The sequence below is a fragment of the Poeciliopsis prolifica genome, unplaced genomic scaffold, assembly GCF_027474105.1.
Source record: "Poeciliopsis prolifica strain line A6 unplaced genomic scaffold, Auburn_PproV2 SCAFFOLD027, whole genome shotgun sequence".
NCBI classification, from domain to species: Eukaryota; Metazoa; Chordata; class Actinopteri; order Cyprinodontiformes; family Poeciliidae; genus Poeciliopsis; species Poeciliopsis prolifica.
The window spans coordinates 4600626-4622044 of NW_026562402.1; the positions used below are offsets into that span (position 1 = coordinate 4600626).

The 21419-nt window shown below is 38.9% G+C and overlaps 2 protein-coding genes across 6 annotated transcripts in view; both read right to left on the bottom strand.

The window, feature by feature from the left end:
• Nucleotides 1–12916, bottom strand: part of prkcz (protein kinase C, zeta) — a 91037-nt gene extending 78121 nt beyond the window's left edge. For 2 of the 4 annotated variants that reach the window (XM_055048460.1, XM_055048465.1), the window contains exons 1-4: nucleotides 12608–12916; nucleotides 3504–3625; nucleotides 1964–2053; nucleotides 834–884 (exon numbers count right to left, since the gene is read on the bottom strand). In XM_055048460.1, the coding sequence (XP_054904435.1) occupies nucleotides 834–884; nucleotides 1964–2053; nucleotides 3504–3625; nucleotides 12608–12684 (340 nt within the window). In that variant the 5' untranslated portion in view covers nucleotides 12685–12916. Of the gene's footprint in view, nucleotides 1–833; nucleotides 885–1963; nucleotides 2054–3503; nucleotides 3626–12607 lie in introns of those variants that run through there. The other 2 variants (XM_055048461.1, XM_055048464.1) reach the window with 2 other exon arrangements.
• A 1290-nt stretch (nucleotides 12917–14206) lies between these two features.
• LOC129371812 (tumor necrosis factor receptor superfamily member 14-like) lies at nucleotides 14207–20769 on the bottom strand. 2 transcript variants are annotated; one of them, XM_055048623.1, is made up of 6 exons: nucleotides 20681–20769; nucleotides 17364–17453; nucleotides 15967–16092; nucleotides 15716–15874; nucleotides 15549–15633; nucleotides 14207–15134 (listed from the first exon to the last, which is right to left on the bottom strand). In XM_055048623.1, exons 2-6 carry the CDS (start codon nucleotides 17374–17376, stop codon nucleotides 14978–14980), a joined length of 540 nt encoding a protein of 179 aa, XP_054904598.1. In that variant the 5' UTR covers nucleotides 17377–17453; nucleotides 20681–20769; the 3' UTR covers nucleotides 14207–14977. The 2 variants fall into 2 exon arrangements, with proteins under 2 accessions (XP_054904598.1, XP_054904596.1); XM_055048621.1 differs by lacking the exon at nucleotides 20681–20769 and adding an exon at nucleotides 17531–17842.
• Nucleotides 20770–21419: the final 650 nt, after the last annotated feature.

Below are 21419 nucleotides of genomic sequence, written 5' to 3' on the forward strand. Positions count from 1 at the left end.
CAGGATGCAGACATTGTTAGTCACTACATTTTACACCGTTTTTTATATCTTTTTGCACTGATCAAAGTCAAAATGAAAGACAATGTTCAAACTCATTAACAAAGTTTGCGGTGTTTCTCTGAGCTGTATTTCTCTTCTTGCATATAGATGCAGACAGTTTAACCAAGGCTCATTGTTTTCGGCTAATATTCACGTATCTGTGTAAATGGATCCAATCCAGTAGTATCCCAGTTACTTTCATGCTAACATTTCTAGAGTCATGGGGCATCTCTCAGAAAATAACTCAAGCATACAGCAGAAATGTGAAAGTAAGAGCACTAATAGACTCTCTTTATGCTTCTACTAAGGAAAGATTAGGTCACTGTGTCCTACCAGAATTCCAGGCTGGTATTGTGAATGCAAAATATGAAATGCTACTAATCCAATAAAACATCTTGCTAAATTTTGTCATTGCTAAATATTCCACAGTAAAATCTGAAAATTATGACATCAGGCTGTTTGTCATGAGTTGGGCCTAGCCGTGTAGTTCAGGTAAAGAAAATCTTAATGCCTCGGGATACCCAGACATTCTGGACCCTTTCATTCCGATGGCGAGGCAGCAGACGGTCCCTTTAGTCTCAGCTTTGAAACTTAAAAAAGTCCATAAGGACATTGATGAGTGGCTTTAGTGTGGAGGAATCCTCCTGAGGTGAACTGTTTATTAAAATACTTTTGGGAAGCATTCATCTGAAGCTTGTGTTTCAGGCTCTGTCATTCAAGATCAGTAACTGACCTCAATAATGGCAGAAAACTGTGCAAAGTTGAAATAAATGTGAACTAAAGAATCCTCTTACTGTCTTCTCCAGGGCAGGGCATGCCTGGCTGCTCTGGAGCGCTGGGGAAAACTGGAAGAGACAAAAAGAGTTTCAGAGGTTACACTCCCAACAAAAACATTATTGATTTACTTTGCGCTCAGCTTCTAAAAAGCAAGAGTGACTTATAAATAATGGCAGCGACAAATGTAAAAATCTAAACATTAGTTAAAGACCAGGTCAACATTTATTGATGTTCTTATAGTTCTTTAAAACAATACAGATTTTTTTTTCTGGAAAGTGATAGATGAAATTAGACTTTGATTGAAAGACTGTTGCTGCCAAGAAAATAGACATCAAAAACTGGAAGACTCGCATCTAAACATGTTGCGTCAGTGTATGCGACATGACTAGATTCACACAGTGTGGAAGGCCTTAAGTGCCACAGATTGATCAATTAAAGTGTCGTAAAATACATATCTATACAAATGAACATTTCAATCATCAGTTGTTATTTTTACGTTTTGGGCAAATAGTAATTATTTCACCATTATCTTATTTCATAGCAACATGCTAGAGACAGTACAGAGCTGGTCTGAAGTGTTGGGCTGTTATCTACTGAGGATCAGGTTGGACCACGACCTTTAGACTTTGATTTTTAACAAAATAAAAGAAGGAGAGGGGGGGAGGATTACAATTTTAAAACAAATAGGCCTTTGGGCAACAATAAGAGGGAAAGATCATTTCAGCAAATGAGAAATTTACTTTTTTTTATGGTTAGAGAATGCTGTGTAGGTGGCTGCAGAAAAGTGTCAATGTTTGAGGTGCCACTTAAACTAAAGATTTTGTTTTTAGTAATAATTTAATCAATAATGAATTATTAGATATAATCAGTAAAAACAGCATAAGCCAAATAGCAATGTAAATTCTGATTCCCAATAATTGAATGCAATAAATTTTAATCCAATTAACCATTTATTGGCAATTAATTGTACATCGATTATTTGTTTACATTCCCAGTCTGGACGTTATTATATGGTTAGAAACAAGAGGAGTTTTTTGGAAACATGTTTTGAAATTATGATATCATGATAATTTTCCTCCAGATCTTTAATATACTCCAAGCAAAATGCCTAATGTCCAGCTTGAAATCAGCTGAGGAAGGAACTCACCATGCAGCAGCAGTCCAGATCTCTTGCTTCTGCTGTAAATCCTAAAAGCCTCCTCCAGCTCCATCTGAGAGGAAATAGTGCAAGGGTCTCCTGCAAACACAAACAAGTAGGATGATAAGGATAGCAGATGCCTTATCATTCTAACTGAAATACGGGGGTGGCAGCATCATGTTGTGATGTTGTTTTGCTGTAGGAGGAATTGGAACAATTCAGAATCATGAGGAAAGAACATTATGTTGAAATATTGAAGCAGCATTTAAAGATGTCAGTCAGCAAGTAAAAGCTTGTGCACGGACTGGTCTTCCAAATGGACAAAACCCAGAAGAATACAGTCAAAGTGGTTACAAAATGGCTGAAGGACAACAAAGTTCAGAGCTCAGTCTTATGGAAAAGTGATGTGAAAATCTGAAAATGTTTCGTGGCTGGCTTTGCCTTTACTGTGCAGGTGACAATCATAGTAAGAAGTTGTCTTTTAAAAGACAAGGCTCATTAAAGGGACGGTGATGGGAAGCTTTTGGGCTACGTGTGTTTTCCTTCATTACCCGCAGATATCCACCGGAGAAAGCCAGGGAGCTGCTGCTCCACTGGAGGGAGGACCTGGTGCATGATCAGAAGCACCTGAAATCGAAGAACAGCCTCATCTGCCAGCGTATAAGAGGAGCCAGTTGCCAGTCCCAATTCCAGAACTCCAGACAAAGATGCACATTTCATTATTCTTCGGTCAAAAACCTTTTGCTTTTTTCTAATTGCCTCCTAAGACTGTTCTGTGTGTGTGCCAAAAACAAGACAGATGAGAGTTTCACTGAGCCATTCCTTTTTTTAATGGATAATTTTCCACCTTAGGGTACTCTGAAGAATCCTGAGGATTGGTCAGAAACAAATACACAAACTCAAAGTTCCTCTTGGGAAAATGAGGAGTAACTTGGTCCATACAAATCCAGAGTCTAACCCAAATCTAAACTCCAGAATCCAAGTGCAAAATCCAGAATCCAGAATCCAAATGGCTAGTCAGACAGAGAGCAGGAGTCATGCATCACAAAGCAATCCAAATAGGCATACAACTAACAGCAAAACAGGGGCATGCAATTGAGGTCATCAGGAAGAGAGTAACTGGTGCATTCAGAGTTGGCTGGGATAGCAGATGACATATCAAACTTTGACACACACAATAAAGATGAATACTTAGCAAATACTTAAAACTTGCAAAGTACTAATAGCAAGTTTCAGACTAAGAGATAAAACTGGTACTAAGACCTGCGTCTCAGACCAGGAGTTCAAGTCAAGACTCAAATCTTTAGGGCACAAGTCCAAGTTTAGTCTGAAGTCTTATTTTTGCGATGGGTCAACAAGTCTTGTGTAATTCTACAGATGAAAGACATAAAGTCATTTCCAAGTTTGATGTGATGGTGATGACTTGTGAAACGGCCGGTCCAGGAAGCCCAGGAAGAGGACTTCAGTTTGCAGAAATACTCAGAAGAGAATATACAAACTCTGCAGAAGTCAAACAGATATATGGTATCTGACCATGTAGCTCATTCACCTTCATCATCGATCCACTTGAGTGTGATGGGCTGTTGCTTAGCAACACTGCACATTGTTCTCACTTCCTCACACAGCTCCACGAAGCTTACCGTGGCAGCCAAGTCAGTGATCAACATCAACCTGAAACCACACAAACAGAAGATGTCAAGAACAGGTTTTCACTTTAAAGACTGGAGCTGAACGTAAGAATTCTGACCAAAGAATCTCTTGGTTCTGCTGTAAATCCTAAAAGTCTCCTCCAGCTCCTCCATTATTACTCTTCTGGTAATAATGAAAGTCTGCATTCATTATTACTGAATGCAGACAAAACTTCACCTTGATTATGTGAAATACAGCAAAGACTCAATGAGACTTAATGCTTCAGCTGCTTCCTCAAGGCAATTACAAGGCAAGGACACACAAACAGGTTTACAGAGAAAATGACTGTATTCAGAAAGGCCCACTCATTAAAGCTGTCTTGTTTATCATTTTTATAAAGCTCAGAGAACAGATTTTAAAATACTGTTGTTACTTTATAAATCACTGAACGACTTAGCACCAAAATACATTAAAGAGCTGCTGTTGTATCAACCTTCCAGACCTCTCAGCGTTTAGTTTCCACATATCTGGAACAAACTGTCAGAAAACTGCAAACACTGAGTTACTTTAAATCAATGCTAAAATCATACCAGTTTAGAGTGGCTTTGAACCCATTATCACTGGAACATTGACCGACATACATGATGTGTGAGGATGGTTTTGATGATGGCACTTGACAAAATGTAATGTTTCTCAACAGTTGACTGTTAAATTCATAATAGATTATGTTTCAAATACAACAGGTGGGTCGAGATTTAAAGGATGTCAGCAGTTTTACAGTTTTTTGTTACAGAAAAAACGTTAACAAAAAAAGCTGAATGCATAGAAGCTGAACGCTGCTTCTCCTCGTTTGGTTCTGGTTCTGGATGCAGAGCAGAACAAAGCCAGAAGACCTGAGGGGTCTGGAAGGTTGATACATCAACAGCAGATATTTAATGTATCGTGGTGCTAAACCGTTCTGTGATTTATAAACTAACAACAGTAATTTAAAGTCTATGCTCTGTCTTCCTGGTTTCAGTGATAACGTCAGCAGCATTCTGGATCAGCTGCAGCTGTTTGATTTGTTGAGCAGACCTTTGAAGACATTGTTGCAATAATCAATGTTATGTCGCTGTCAGCACATTTCAGCGTTGTTGCTGAAATGTGCTTTGGACATAAACTTGACTGACTGAGTGACGAGTCCAGACTGACTCTCTTCCAGAGGGATATTCCAGGATGACAATACCAGGACTCACTGGGCTCTGATTGTGACCAAGAGTTTCAAGGAGCATGGCATAATTTTTACTCATGGATCGCTCTCCACAGAGTCCAGAACCTTTTTATACGGGCATGTGTCATTTACACTGAAAGCCATGGTGATATGCAATCTATCAACATTGCACCTTTTGGAGCATGTTCTGACTTTACTACAGGTGACATGCTGACTACTAACACAATCCCACTCAAAGAAAAAGTTAGCTGAACTAGTCAATAGGATATTTATTCTTCCAAGACACTAGATGGAGTTCATGTATACACACGCCACATGTCTGAAAACAAATACGTTCGTCACTTTTCCGGTTTACAAATCAATGACCAAGACTTTACCCTCTCTTAAACAGTGAGGCTATAAAATGAGCACAATGGTGAACTCAGAGCCATAAACAATGTGTTTACCACCTCTGTTGTTTGAATTTCATCTCAGTGGTGGCCTTCATGTACCCTTATCAGCTAAGAGCTTTTCTAAATAAGGGTGCACATGTTCAGTTTCAACATCCACACTCAGAGTTCTGTTATGGACTGACTGTGGATTGTTCTGCAGATTGTATTGACATTCAACAATGCAGCTGATCAGTACCAACGTCCACATGGAGACGGGGCCAAACACACACCCAGCAGTGTGATCTGGAGTGGAATCTGTCTGAGCTGCAGAGAGTGGTCTCCCGAGTGTGTCAGACAGCTTTCTGGGTGTGTTTATAGCAAATACCAGTTGGACTCTGACAAGGTGGAGCAGAAACAGCGTGCCTCTCTGCAGGCATTGCTCCACACAGTTTAACACCCACCTGAGTGAATGTAGAGCACTCCGTTATAAAGGTATAACTCTAGAGATCAACTAAAGGTGCTTCATTACTGATCCAGCAAATGTTTCTTATGTCAGTAAGATACAGACCGCCTCGACTCACAGGAATTATTAAGATGTCGCCATAAATAAAGTTTATTGTACTGAGCTAATCAAGTCAGATATGTTGTTTCTAGTATAATACTCAGCTTCAAGCCTTTTCTAAAATTTCACAAAACAAAATAAGTAATAAAAGCGGGTACAGATATTGGACCGGATCGGTATCGGCAACAACCAATAATCTAGGCTGCAATATAAATATCATACCAGGACACCCCTAATATCTGATTCCTGAGCTATTTATATTTTACATTATTTACACATTTAAAGTGTAATAAAAGCCTGAGCAGTAACAGTTTCTTTGACAGATACAACTTGTCAAACTTCCTAGAGTCTAGTGCTTTCTCTCTTTTATGTCATCCCCCTGCAGCTCCTCTGTGCCTCTGCTTCAGATGCTCATCCAGCCAAAGCTTTTCAGGTTGTCCCCATCCTGAAGCAGTCCTAGTTGCATTCTTCAGGGTTCTTGTCCCACATTGCAGCAGACAGACGCGTCGACATGTTTCTAAAATGTTGTCTTGATGAAGACCAACAGCAACAATGACTGAAGCCTGGAGATATTTCTAGAGAAGTAAACTTTCTGTGTTAGATGAAAAATACACAGTCGTCGTACTTCCTTCCAGCATTGAAGGAACTCTATGAAATCTGTTTAACTTTTGTTTCCCCAAATTCTACTTTTTTCATTCTAACCACGCAGGCCTGGCATGTAGAATATGAATGTGTTTCATGTTTATGTCCATCTACAGGACAAGGGACTGGAAGCTCCAGTCCTTCAACATTAGGATTTTTTGGGGGTTCAATGTTTAATAATTATAAAACATTAAATTCTGCCTCTTTTTAAGGTTAACCTTCACACAAACTTATTTTTATTCAATATTTATTTGATAGGGACAGATGAAGATAATCTGAATTTTGTAACCATGACTAATTCACAACAGCTGCAAAATAAAAAGTTAATATCAAACAATAAATACAATAAAATGATCAGAAGTCCAGTTCAGTTTTTAAAGTTCAAGTAATTGGGCTTGTATATATGTTATAATCTTTACCTTTATCGCATAATCTGAGGTAATTAAGATGACACACCCACAGCAGAGGGCAGCATAGATAGATACACCGCCTGCGTAGGCTGAAGCCTGATAACACAGATCACTTCCTGCTCCATAACCAGTAACCAGGAAGCCTTTGGTCCAAGTCAGCACCGTAAACCACAACTGCTGAATTAAGACACTGCAGGTGAGATTTTAGGTTCGGCTCTCAACCAGACAGGCTCACAGGACACATGATGGCAGTCTTATGAATTCCCAGCCATCTTCCTATGAGATGGAGATAGAGGGGCCGTGCCTATCGCCGCCTTACCTTGGACAGGTCGGCAGTCCATCACAGGGCAACACAGAGACAGACAGCACAAACAACCAAATAACCTAACATGACCTCTTGTTTTTGGACTGTGGGAGGAAGCTGGAGTACCAGGAGAGAAACCACGCATGCATGGCCTACTCAAACCTATAGGACCTTCCAGCTGCAAGGCAACAAAGCCACTGTGCAGCCCAGTTCATAACCAATGTAATTAATTCATATGACTATGTAGTCATAATCAAGTTCATATATATTTTTATATTAATTCCACTTAGTAATAATCCAGTTTCATCGAGGCAATGAGCTAGCTTTCCTCCTCAGCAAGCATGTGACCACAGTGGAAACAACCAACTGTCCTTTAACAGGAAGCAACCTCCAGCTATTCAGCTTCACTGGATCCTTTAATGCTATGCATGCTAATGTAATTTAACACATAGGTTTAAGTGACTGGCAACATATTTTTCACAATGAAGTCATTTCTAGAGATTTGTAGTGAGGAGCATCTCAGATCCTGGATGATCAGTTATGGAGGCTCATATGTCAGCTCTTAACGAACTCTGTATGTGAACAAGTACTTAGCTAAAGATACTTAGTAATTAAGAACAATCCCACTATGTTAACTAAAAACAGCCCTGTGACTAATTCTGCTGCTCTTGCTACTTCTGTGCTAACCACTGAAGCAGTCAAGCAGACAGTAACTTCATCCATGTTTTCTACTCACAAGCTCCCTAAGTCAATGTTAGCCTAATGTGTGACAAATACTGCTTCTCACTAAATATTTGCTCTTCTAGTTTTTTTTGGCAATATTCTCTGTAGAAAACAGTAAATTCTAGGAAAACGTAACACAGAGAGAATAATCCAGGAAGTGGAACAATGTGGCAAATACTCTGTTTGGCTAAGATGAGATTCATCTGGACATGAGTCACAAAGGAAGGGGTCAGTGTGTTCAGCATGAATCAAAAAGGAGGATTATAGGAAACCGATGGAATTAACTTCAGCATTGTTGGGCGACATCACCTAAAGCCCCTACACACACACACACACACACACACACACACACACACACACACACACACAAGCACACACCACACACACACACACACACACACACACAGCCTTGTACTTCTATACAAACTGTGGACTTCATATTGACCTCTATTCATTTCAGTAACTGTATTTATACCTAATCTAGCCATTTTCTATAACGCTCACTATTACCAGTCTATCCCTAACCCTTTACTTAATCAAAGCTTTATTCACATTATACCTCTAAACCTCACGAGTAGAGCGGAGTAGAACTGCAAAAGAAGAGAGGACCAGGAAATGGTCTCTTTCCACAAATGGCTTTCCTTTTGTTGGTAAATATTGTGAAAGTGGTCCTCTAGTAGTATATACAACTATACGCACACACAGGTCTGAGCAGCTGAATTGTGACTACATTTACTATAAGTATGCATTAGCTGTTACTTTAAAAGCAGAAACTGCTGGACGTTTCTGGGAACATGTCCACTGAGTAAAGCAAACAATCCAGGCTGCACCATCAGGTGGAGATTATGTCTAAATCACAAACACAACAGCATTTAAACTAGAAAATTCCTGAAAAAATGTAACTGGGGCCTGCCAAAGTGTCCCGGTTGGTTTGGACCGAGCGTTCTGATGCTAAACATGAGCAGCAATGCTAAGCTTAGCTAAAACATTACAAAGTAGCATGTGGAGAATCACAAGAATGTTGTTGACTAACATGGACTTGCAACATTCAATATGTTAGAATTAATGCATAAGCTAAAATTAGCCAAAATGTTAATGTTAGCATGAATGCTGTGAGTAGCATGGAGTATCACTAGCATGTTGTCTTACATTCACTTCCTCCATTCAATACAGTAAACATGGGTAAAGTATAAGAAATGGCTAAAATGGTTATTTAAGGGAAAAGGCTCATATTAATGCACTAGTGGGTGGAAGTGAAATGCTCATGTTAATGCACTGCCTTGCTGTGCAAGAATATTAAAGCTTTTATTTTGACATTTTTAGTAAGCTTTATTTCAAAGGGGCAAACTAATCCCATGTATAACAGTGGTTGGGTTAAATCAGTCACATAAAGCCCAAAAGAGCAATTACCTGATTTTAAAATTGTCGAGGCTTTTATTTTGACATTTTCAGTAAACTTCATTTAAAGTAGCCACACTAATCCCGTGTGTAACAGCAAGTTGTGACCCTAAAGGAGCCGAGAAAATTGATATCATCATTCACAACTTCTGTTTGACGATTGGCCCGGTGGAATTCTTTCCGGAGAAATCGAGGTTAATGGGAGAAATCTCAAACTTAGTACTGAAGGGAGATGAGAATCAAGCTGACTTGCATGGAAAAGCATTTTCCCAGCTAGTCTTCAACAACGGGTTGATGGAGTAATAGGTCCAGAAGGGAACCACAGACATCTCTCCCAGGCCAAACTAGACACATAAATCATCTTCATCAGTTCATTTTAAATCCTCCATCATATTCAAAAACAATCTAATTATTATTAATAATAATGTCACCAAAAGTTGCTATGCTGGTCACCTGATGGAGACATAAGAGAGAAGCTACTATTCTTTTAAAAACAGATATAAACATTTGTTAAACAGTTTGTTTAATCGTTAAAATACAAGAAAAGTGAAAAAACCAACAGACTCATAACCAGTTTACAGGAAAGCATAGAAATGGACTCATTTATCTCCTTCCCGGTTATCAGCAATGTGAGCTGCTGACACTGTGCTGCTGTTGGTGTCAAGTGCTCAAACAGACATTACATTCTGGTTATTGTTTACATTTCCACAACGTACAGAACAAATGTGTTCGAGTGGCTTGTCAACAACCCAACAAATATGGAGCGGGAGCATCATTTCTTTGGGATCATTCTTCATTCTATATTTATGCTAACGTGTAAAATCATTTCTTTCTTTGTAGCTCTTCTCAAAGCAGGCAAAATTTTTTGTCACGTTTTACAACAACAGCAGCACCAAATGTCTGTAAGTTACATTTGATTTTATTTTTAATATATTTTTAAGTCAAGTATTATTCAAAATTATAAGCCTGATAGAATGATGAAAAACCCAACTTAAATGAATGGTTTTAATAATAATCAATCTAAACTTAATATGTAACTATTGAAATACCTGTTTTAATTCCTGGTCTCCTGAAATATACACTTCCGACGTCCGTCATGATTAATCATTCGTGTTGAATGATTAAGTGACGCAGATGCAAAGGGATAATAGTTTGAGTTATGCAGAACTGATCTGACTGTTTCCTTTCTTTCCTGAATAAAGAGTCACTAGAGTAAAAGAATATATTCATATACAAACACAAAATCACACAAAATCTCTAATGCTTAGTGCATCAGAGAAAACACAAAACAAATAAATAAATAAATAAATAAAAATGTATACTAACTTTGGCCAACAAACAACAGTCTGAAATTAGTTCTGTGTAAATAAAAATAATAAAATACGCAAATGAAGCAGACTGCTGTAGTTCAACAGAACATCAGATCTACAAGATGTTAGGCATTTCTCCCTCGTGTTTTTTTTAAGAACTCAAACGTTACGTCTACAACTAAGAATCTTGTTTTAAAAAAGGCAATCTTCCTTTTTAAAAATGTTCAACAACAACAACAACAAAAATATGTTCAACAACAAAACCCAAGCTTTGCAATAGCTTGTCCTCACTTCTTAGTGATCTGGAACTTTGCGCATTTTCATTTCTACCACTTGCCACAAACATCTAATGAGATGTCAATGTTTTGGTGTTTAGCTTTCTAACTAACTGCGCTGTAGGAAGAGATGTAGATGTGACAGGGATGTGATGTTGTTGCAGAGGGACTACAGGAATACAGTGACTGTCTTCTAAGAACAGAAAAAAAATTTATCTTTTTTACAACATTTGGTTCAAAGAAAGCAGGTTGTCAAGTGTCAAACAGCACACACACACTGGTCCACAGGGAGACATGCTGGTGGGACCTCAGGTGTGTTTTCTTCAATAAGACTTCTGCATCCTGAACAACAATGAGCAGCACTCCATTCTCACACAGACATAAGACAAAACTCCCTTCAATAACATTTACAGAGCTAAAGAGCTATTTCATTTACATGGTAGCACTCTTCATGTAAGCAGGTACATGCTTACATGAAGATGCTTTATACAGCATCTACCTGTAACATGCACAAGTGAAGCATCTCCACATTATGAGAAGCTTTTGCAGTCCATATCTATTAGCTCAGAACCTCTTCAGTGGTATTTTCAGAGGTTGAAGAATTGAAGACAATTATATGAGCCTATCCCCAATATCATTCCTTATCCCTGTTCTTTAGAAGAGAGTTTGGAGATGGAATTAGTGATTTACCAGAAGATGAGGAGAATTAAATGAACCAGGTCGTCAGATTGTGTAGAATGACACTGAGTGACGTCCAGCCACACCTGGAAATGATTTAGAGCCGAGTTTTCAGGAATTACTGTCAGCAAAAATAATGGAAGATAAATGTGTTTTTATTTTAAGGTAGACTACTGCCTGACACTGTTTCTAGAGGAGAAAAACATTATTACAGTAATAGACAGAATAAGAGAACTATTACAAGTCATTCATCAAAAGATTATTTGTTGAATGTTGCCTGGAATAACTACAAAACATTATAATATTTTGTCAGAGTACTGGCTTAAATCTGATACAGAATCTGTAGTAAAAAAAGTCATTTTTTTCTTAGAGATCAATAAAGTATTTTTGAATTTGAGGAAGCTAAAGATTAGGGTCATGGTCAAGAGGCTTTAAGTGCAAACTCTTCCTAAAGATCAACTGTAATAATTAAAAAAAAAAAATTAAAGCTGCGGAACCATGCAAAACCATCAGCAAATATGTTGCACTGATCTCATAGTAAAGAGTTTTCTTTTGGTTATGGAGAAAGGGTATGAATAGATTTTGACATGCCTTTTTTTAAGTAAATAAACAGTGACATCTCCTGTACATGGTCTCAGAAGCAATCTCTGTGAATTAAAAATAACTTTGAATCTAAAGGTGTGTTCACCTTTGTGCTTTATGCATGAGGCCAATACATAAAGCACATGTATGAGAAGAGACTTCTACACCCTCTAAATCCCTCAGCCAAAATGATGAGGATGTGTCTTTGCCTTGTGTTGAAACTTTTTCTGATTATGAAATTGCGTCACACTCAACTCCATCTGACCTTTACGGTTTAAACCAAAAAGCCGTGGCATAATGGGCCGGGAGCACACCTCAAGAACCCAATTATTACCTCCTGACCTACATTCTCAATAAAGAACTGCGGGTTTCAGACATTAGCTGGAGCCGGTCAGGTGCGCGGCGGAAGCGCCCTGAGCGCGAGCCAAGATGACGAGGGTTACAAACTGACCCACAACACCATCTTCTCTGCTTCCCCCCCGCGCCTCGTCACCTGGGCTCGGATAAACATCGACAGCTTCCCGGGAGCATCCCACGGAGAGCGGGACGAGTCACTCACCCACGGTAGTGAGCTTTAACTTTCACCCACTCGGAGTTCAGGTCCATGATGGATCCGTTTGACGCCAGCATATGCATCGTTAAGAGTTTGGTTCAACTCCCAAGCAGCCCGGCGTCAACTGGACACGTCCAAAGTTTTGCTGTCCCGAACTTCTTGTCACTTCACAACACGAGGTTTTACATGCATACCGAGGCAGGAGGAAAAGCTCAGACTGAATTAAACCAGCGCAGCTGCTTTGAAGTTTTCTGTTGTTTCAGAATCATTAAGGCTTCGATGACGGACTTTTTAGTCAGAGGAACTTAAGCGGCGTCGTTGTTTCCGGGTGTGATTTTCAAATTCCAATTACCGCGCGTCAAAACTTACGGCGGTGATAAGGCAGGGCTTTTATTTTGGAAGCAAACCTTCTTTGCAGTTTAAGCGACGTCTGACGCGGCTTGACGGCATGTCTCGTCTCTCACTATGGTTACGGTAATCCAAATTCACCTGTCCCGCTGTTCCTGTCCTCGGCTGCCACAGCAACAAGTCTAACACCGCGACACGGGAACAGAGACTGTTGAATACATTTAATACACTGTTTATTGCAACTTCTTGTCGAAGTATTCTCTCTGGATAATACTTTTGTAGCAATGTGAGCGGGGCTTCTCCTGCAGACATGAAATAATTATATACTACAGTGTCATTTTTTTAAGTTTTTGAAGTGTTACAGTAAAATGTTTTATTTTTATGAAGTTTCAAAAATATTTAAAAACATCTTTCACCGTTGATGTTCACAATTATAAAATCCAGAGGCGCCATCTGGTGGAGAATCCGCGAATTGCTGCACTGAACATCCATCCATCCATTTCCTGTTCACCCTTGTCCGCTAGTGGGGTCATGAGGGGTGCTGGTGCCTATCTCCAGCTGCACCCTGGACAATTTTTTTGATAACTTTCACTTTTACTTCACTATATTTCCAAACTTAATTGCATACTTTTACTCCGATACATTTTCAATGTGTGGTTTAGTTACTCGTTACAAAAAAGCGAGAGGGAGAAACAGTGTTTTGACCCCAACCTACTGATTGACTGCAACAAAGTTGGTAGCCTGCTTGCCTGGGCTTGTTCATCACCACCAATAGGATGCACCTGTTTCGCTTCTCCCATTAAACACCAAGTTAACTAAAAAGCTCTCCCTCTTCAGATGCCAAATAAGCTGCATTTCCCTCCCAATTCTTTTTTTTTTCTTTTGCATAATGACCAGTTGTGTTCACCTATAGTTTGTGAAGTAGAGTAATGGCTTTTTTTCTTCATGTTGGCCGCATTTTCTGTACTGACTATTTATTTTTCTCATTTTCAGCACTGATTTTACTTAAAAGGAAAACTTTAGGCTTACAAAAACTTTGTATTTTCTGTCCTGGAGGGTTTACTAAGAAGCTGGTTCAGTTGTAAAGCAGGTTAAGTTAACCTTGTGGTTTAAGTAAAGCGCCTAATTTTCTTAACTAAATGATGCCTGCAGGTTTATCTATTAGCAGGTTTCATTTTGCCTGCACTTGGTTGAGTACATTACTTTAAGTGTATTTGACAAGTTTACCAAAATATAAAAAATGTCATTCAAACTGCATTTGCCTTGTTTTACCTTTTACTTATACTTTTTATTACATTACTTGAGTACATCCATTTTTACAGTAATTTCCATACTTAAGTACAAGACATTTCAGATACTTTAATACTTAACTCAAGTAACATTTCAATCAGTGACTTGGACTTTTATCAAAATCATATTTTAGAGGTACCTATACTTTACTTCACTCTGAGATTTCAGTACTTTATACAACACTGCACACACACACACGCACACACACACACTATTAGCAGGGTGAAGCTTGCTGACAAGCTTCACACACTGTGTCATGTCTGCTGGTTCTCCTCATGTGCCTGAGGAGAATTTTGGACAGTCCAATTAACCTGACACTCATGTTTTTGGACTGTGGGAGGAAGCCGGAGAGAGAACCCAGGCAGCAAGTTATATATATATTTTTTTGTCATTATTGAAATTCAACAACATAAACAAACTTCTACTTCATATAAACACATAAACACATAAAGTGTTAGGAAATTAAGCACAAATTTTAATAAACATTCCTTCATTCGTGGAAAAAATCTGAGAGTGAAGTTTCCAATCTCTGATGTCTGCTTGAAGAATATAGTAAAAAACAATATAGTAAAAACAACATAGTAAAAAAGGACAAATAAAGTGCAGGTTATTTTTAGATGTTAAAACTTTTAATTATTAAACATCTAAACATAAAAAAATAAAGTTTAGCCAGATCAGCTTTAATACTTACAGATGGTTAAAGCTTTAATAGTTATCAAAATTCAATCAAACAGTTATTCAGACTACCATACACCTGTGGAGAAGCACTAAGCACAGTATTAAAACGCAAACAAATGGCAGCGACAGAAAATATCTGTGTCTCAATGATCCATTGCTGCAGACGACGTCGGCCGTTAAGGTTCCGTCTCGGACCTGGGTTTGGTTTTCAGAGCATCTGTTTGAGAAAAAAAAGAAAAACATTTCAACCTTCTGTTACCAAATTGACACATATTTGTTCTGCCCTTAATGAACGTCCATGTTCTAACATTGTTTGATTTGAATCAGTGTCGCTCGATTCTGGTCCTCAGGGAACACTGCCTTACATGTTTTAGATGTCTCTGCTCCAGAACACCTGATTCAAATTACTGCATGATCTCCTCTGCATGCAATGTGCTTCACCTACAAGTCAGGTATGTGGTAGAAGTGGAACACCTGAAACATGCAGGACAGTGGACCCTAAGTCGGTCCTCGAGGGCCGGCATCATGCTCTGTTTTAATCCTCCATTTTAAGTCGGGACGTTTCAGTTTATTTTGAGGAATAATAGCCATGTGGAATGAAAGGATGAGATGAAAGGTCCTGTTATCTTACTTGGTCCACAGGGTGCAGTTCACCCCATCTGGGGAAAAGGATCCTTGCTGACAAGCTTCACACACTGTGTCATGTCTGCTGGTTCCTGTTAAAACACAAACAGTTTAACACAGAAACACACCCACATTTACAAATGCTTTTAAATCCACGGATGAATTCAGACTCACCAGGTTGTTTTATTTTCTCTCCAGGCTTACAGACTGAATGTTTCTCTGCTATGCTACACCCAGTACTATCTGTTAAGCTTTTGCAGAAAAACCCACTTAGAACGTCGCAAAGCGAATCTGATGTCGATTTGCAGTTCTCCTTCGCATAAAGACCAAGCCCTAGAAAATGAAAGCGCTCGTTTTGATTATTCAAAATGTTCTCAAATGTCCCATCTTTCTAGCTTCCCCGGATCTTTTCCACCTGACCGCACCTTGATCACAGGTGGAGCAGGAGAGGCACCTCCTCAGCCCGTTGGGTCGGTTCATGTAAGTTCCCCTCTCACAGGGGGCGCAGCGTGTTCCTGACTCAGCCGAGCAGTCCCTGACAACCACGGTTCCTGTAAGGACACAACAGGATAATTATTTCATTTGAGACAGATCGCCATCCTCTCAGGTACAACAAGGCTTCTTTACAGCCAAGGTTCCACATGAAGTCAAAAAGACACTGTTGTTTGAAATGGGGTCGTACAGAGAACCTGTCCTGACGCCAGTGGACATATTTCCTGCAGCAGACAACAGATTCAGATCTCTTGGGAAGTCAGCTATTGTTTTTTGTCTGAGAAAAGCTTATGGATAATTTTATTATTTATAAGAGTCAAAGAGGAGAAAGGACTTTCTTTTCAAAGACCTTGTAGAGCTGCTGCTTTGTTTTTTGTGTCACTTTTCGTGGCATGCTAGTCAGTTGTGCATGGGCTTTGTTGTTCCAATCTTCATATCTGTCTGAATCTGACGAGACTTTTGAAGGTGATAAAGATACAGTAACCTATATATTGTTGATGGTTATACTTAAATTCCATATTGGGTGGGCTACAGCTCTTATCTTATGGTATAAAGCACATGTGTCAAACTCAAGGCCCATGGGCCAAATCTGGCTCACCGCAGCTTTTTATGTGGCCTTCTAGATTCCAGATTAAACACTAAGTGTAATTAAATATTATGTTATCAGTCAAATCAATGCAGTGTTCATCTGTTTACTGCCAAATTATGTCAACCAGTCCCTCCAGTTTCTTTAGAATTATTATGGAAATTCACAATAATTTGTTTAATTTTGCACTGAAACATAATTGGGAGTTCACTGCAGATTCTTCTCTAAAGATTTCAAAAGCTCTCTTATTTGTACTAAATAATTGCCTCAGATTTAATTGATGTCAGATTATATAGTCCATGATCTATATGGAGAATAATGAAAAGTTGCATTTACCATCATAAATAAGTGTAAATATTTCCAAATTAGTACCACAAACTCTTTGATTTTTACTTGCAAACAACACAAAAAAGCATCACAAACTCTTACTGTTTAAGGATTCTGTGATATTTTAGCAGTTTGTGAACAGATGTGATCAATTCACATCCGGCCCCTTTAAGGGCGTGACCTTGATTTGGCCCAAAGCCAAACTGAGTTTGTCCTCCTGGTGTAAAGCGTTGCCTGTTATAAAATGCTGGCGTGTCTTTTGCTCGGTGGCGTTGACTCTGACCTGGTTTTCACCACTCAACTTCGCCAAGGCAACACTCAACCGGAACTGGGTGTTTTGTTCAACAGAAATCTGCAAACCGCCCAAAATGGCTCCAAAGTTTCTGTTTTTCTGTTGCTGTTGTTTTGCTCTCGTACCTTCTTGGCACATGGGGCAACACTGTCCGTCGCTGACGGGGTATTCCTTCTGTCTGCAGGCTGAAACTGGTTCAAACAGGCAGACACCCACTACGAAAGAAAGGAGGTTTCAGTGTCTTCTTCTTTATCACATCCGCTCAAACGTCTAATGACGCAGTCAGACTCACCTAACATGACCAACATGGACAACATGTTACGTCATCTCTTTTCTGTTTCTGGTTAAATTTCTTCTCTCTTTTATTCGGTTTTAGAAACCCGTCGTGGAAAAACTTAACCGTCAAACCAAGAAAAAATGGGGAAAAAAACCCAAAAACGCGAGTTGCCAGGTTTGTCTGGAAAAACCTCCATCGTAGCGTTTCACTGTAACCAGTTATTTGAAATGAAACAATGTGTGGCCAGGTTTATTTGATTCTCTTTCCTTTTCCTCGCAACAAAGTTTAATTTAGAGCCTAAGATGAAGATGTTGATCCAAATGGTACATTTATCACATTCTAAATCCATCCAAAAAAAAAAACTATAAAAAATAGTAATTTGTGAAAATATACTTAACAGTTCATTAAATGCCCCATAACATATGCCTGTAACAATCAAAATGAAAGCAATTTTTAGAGTGTTTATTAATTTATTATAGTGCAGTAATTACATTTATCTAACCGTGGAGAAACCAAACCGAATGAGCAGCATTATCTCCAAGTTTAGCTTCTTTGCGTTCCGGTTTCTATCAGAGACGTGACAGTTTATGGTTTGAGGTTTGTTTCTGAGTAAACATATTCTGACGTCTCCACACTCATCCTTCTGCTTCCTGCAAGGAGCGCATTTCTTCTTTTTTTTTTTTGTTTCTTCAGGCTGTTTATACAAACACTTTAACCTTCAGGATGTGACTGTGGTGGTTCAACATTATCATTCATTCATGGAATCCACATTTTTTCCACTTGCCATCACACACACAGTGGTGCAGCAAGACAGGTAACCCAAACCAAGAGACTGGATTGTGGTTGAGCGGTTAAACGTTTGATTGTCCACACATGCTTGAATTTCTCTTGTCTTCTTCTTCCTGTTTTTGGTATCCAGTGATCACAATTTGGTGCCAGCATTTATCAGCAGGGCACATTTCCAGAAACTATGCACTGCGTGATGTGACTTGACAGACAAGTTGCAGCATATGAACTTGTCATATGTTGCATGTTTGCTGTTGTGCTGCATCTCCTCAGCCCTCATTGTAGATGACGTTCAGCGGCCTGCACACACTGAAGGAGCTGCAAAAGAGGAAACCCTCAGCGCAAAATAGGAGAACACTTTACCACTGCAACCCGGTGGCTTGAGACAGACGTTCTGCAAGCTGTGAACGTGGCGGTGGCATCTGTAACCTGTGACCTTTAAAAGGGTTTATTCTGACAAGAAAACAAATAGGAAATAGCCGTGTTACAGGCTGCCCGCTCCAAGCCCTACATAAACAAAAGTACATAATAGAAATTAACTTAATAAATCTACAAATAAACTGGATGTATTTAGATACAAAATAAATAATACACACCTCTCCCACAGGACAACATGACAAAAGGGGAGGGTCTAAGGGACGCAAACATTTTAAAGGCAATACCACAGAGGAAGAAACAAAAGGGGAGGGGCTTCCGTTCTTAAAGTAACACAGTTAAAACAATAACAGAGATTTTCAGTCAGGTAGGAACCCATACAAATAACCAAAGAAAAACATTTTGAGTAATTATAACAACATAGAAATTCAACCAGGTTACACCGAGACACTGGGAACATTCCTCAAAAAAGATAATGCTGCGTTGTTGAACACGTTCCGGAAATGAGTGAAATAAATAGTTCATTGGTTGTGCGAGGCAAAACAGGCACAGCTGAAGAGTCTCACACTCTGAAACAAGATAAATAATGAGAACACATGGCCCCTGTCAACCTAAATACAGAAGCTGTAAATATAGAAACAGAACAGTATGGATGCCCACATACTGACTGGAACCATCCCTGTTGGATCAACCAGTAAACATCGTCACCTTAACATGGATGGAGGAAGAGTTGACAGGATTTTGTGAGCTTAAAGTAGCAGTTACAGTGTGTAGGGTTTGTAAAGAATATGCTTTTTGCTTTGCTTGGTTTTTTAACTTATTAATAGCTGGTATGCCGTGAGACAAACTGTGAACTTAAAGTTATGTTTCATCCTTTCGTTCACCAAATTTCAGTTTTTGTTTTTTTGAACCAAATCCTACAACAGAGAACAGGTTTCCTCTGTTGTAGGATTTCTCCTCTTCAGCCACCAGATCTGTACTTCTAAGATCGACAAAGTGCAAAGATATTCATCTGTCCATTTCTAAGCCTTTCCGATTGTGCATATTCTGAAAAGAAATTTAGCTTTAAAATGTTTTTTTTTCTCTCTCGTTTCTGCTTTACGTGATCATATGTAATCCTCTTATATTTCCCTTCCTGGTCTCTGATGGCTCTCTGCACTTCAGCCTGCTGTTATTAGCAGGGTGTGGCTCTTGGTTGACAGCATAATTACACACATTCAGAGCAGATAAACACAAATGATGACATCAACTTCAGCGTTTCCCATCTTACCTTTAAAAAGCCAAAAATGAATATTTAAAGTTATTTCAAATTAATCATATTTTATATTAGAGTAGAAGAACTCAAAATACATCCTTACTGTTATTCACAGCATCAGTAGTTTTTCTGGTTAGAAATGGAAAAACAAAAACAAACACGGAGCTCAAATAGCAGCTTTTGTCGTTTCTCCATCCACCTCTCAGGACAGTGAGGTCTGACGCAGCGCGTCCGGACAAATAACCTCTAGAATTTGTTGTCAAAGATCCATGCAGTAAACAGACATATATAGGGAGCTGCGCAGACATTTGGCTAAGAAAAGAATGTTGAACAGCGCAGATTGAAACAGGTGTCATTCAGAGAAACGCATGTCTGCCTGTTTTTTCGGAAAACCAACATGGGATATGGCAACCCAGCAGTGACGTTGTAAAAGCAGACGCAGCATACTGGGTGCGGTAGACTGAACAGTGTTAAAGGGGCAGTGTTATGTATTTGTCTCGGCACATAGTGCTACTTTATAGCTCAGTCAAGTGATTGTTACTTTACTTGAGTGCTTCATTTGTGAATAAAACTGCACTGGAACTGTAAATATGAGACAAAAAGTTACCTCAAGCCAACACTGAAACGCAAACACAACACGCGAGGCGCTCAAGTGTGAACATACTAAACCAATTCATATTTCTACATTACTTTGAAATGCTTTATGTCTCATTTATAAGCGCATTAAATGCGTCTTGCTTGTCTGTTACCTCACTGCGATCAGGTGACGAAGCTGAAGTTGGTTTCCCAGTCGGGAAATGGCTGAAAGGCGATTCCACCTGATTTTTCACCACCTTCCGCATCCAGTATCGACTCTAGTTTAAAAAAAGTAAAAAATAAAAAAAGCTACAACACATAGACTCTGTATGGCAAGCCGTTTTAACATAAATTCGGTTCCGTCTGATTATCCGTAATTACATTCCAGATATCTGAAAATGTATTTTGACTTGACAAAACTACATTTTGACTATCCGGAAGGGTAATTTAAGATATCTGCATTTACATTCTGTAGGAATAATAATTCAAGATATCTTGAATTACATTTTGACTAGTCAAAAATTCCTTTCAGGATATATCAAATGACGTCCCTGGATCTGTAATTTGACGAGACACATAACCGGAATTACGATTTAAGATATCTTGAACATAATTATCACTAGTCAAAATTACAATTTTAGATATCTGAATTAAGAATGACGTGAAAGACCCTTTGTGCTGTCCACACACTTGCCTGCAGAATTTTATGTTTCCTGTACAAAATTGTCCATAAATGCCACTTAGAAAGAGCTCAGCAATGTTGGAAATGCGGAGAATGCAAAACTTCATAAACTATAAGACTGCTAATGATATCTGCAAAAAAAAATACTGTTTATTCATTTCCGACGAACCGAATGCACTTAAAAACAGCTTTGAAAAGCTAAAACTGCTATTGTCAATCCATTTTCAACA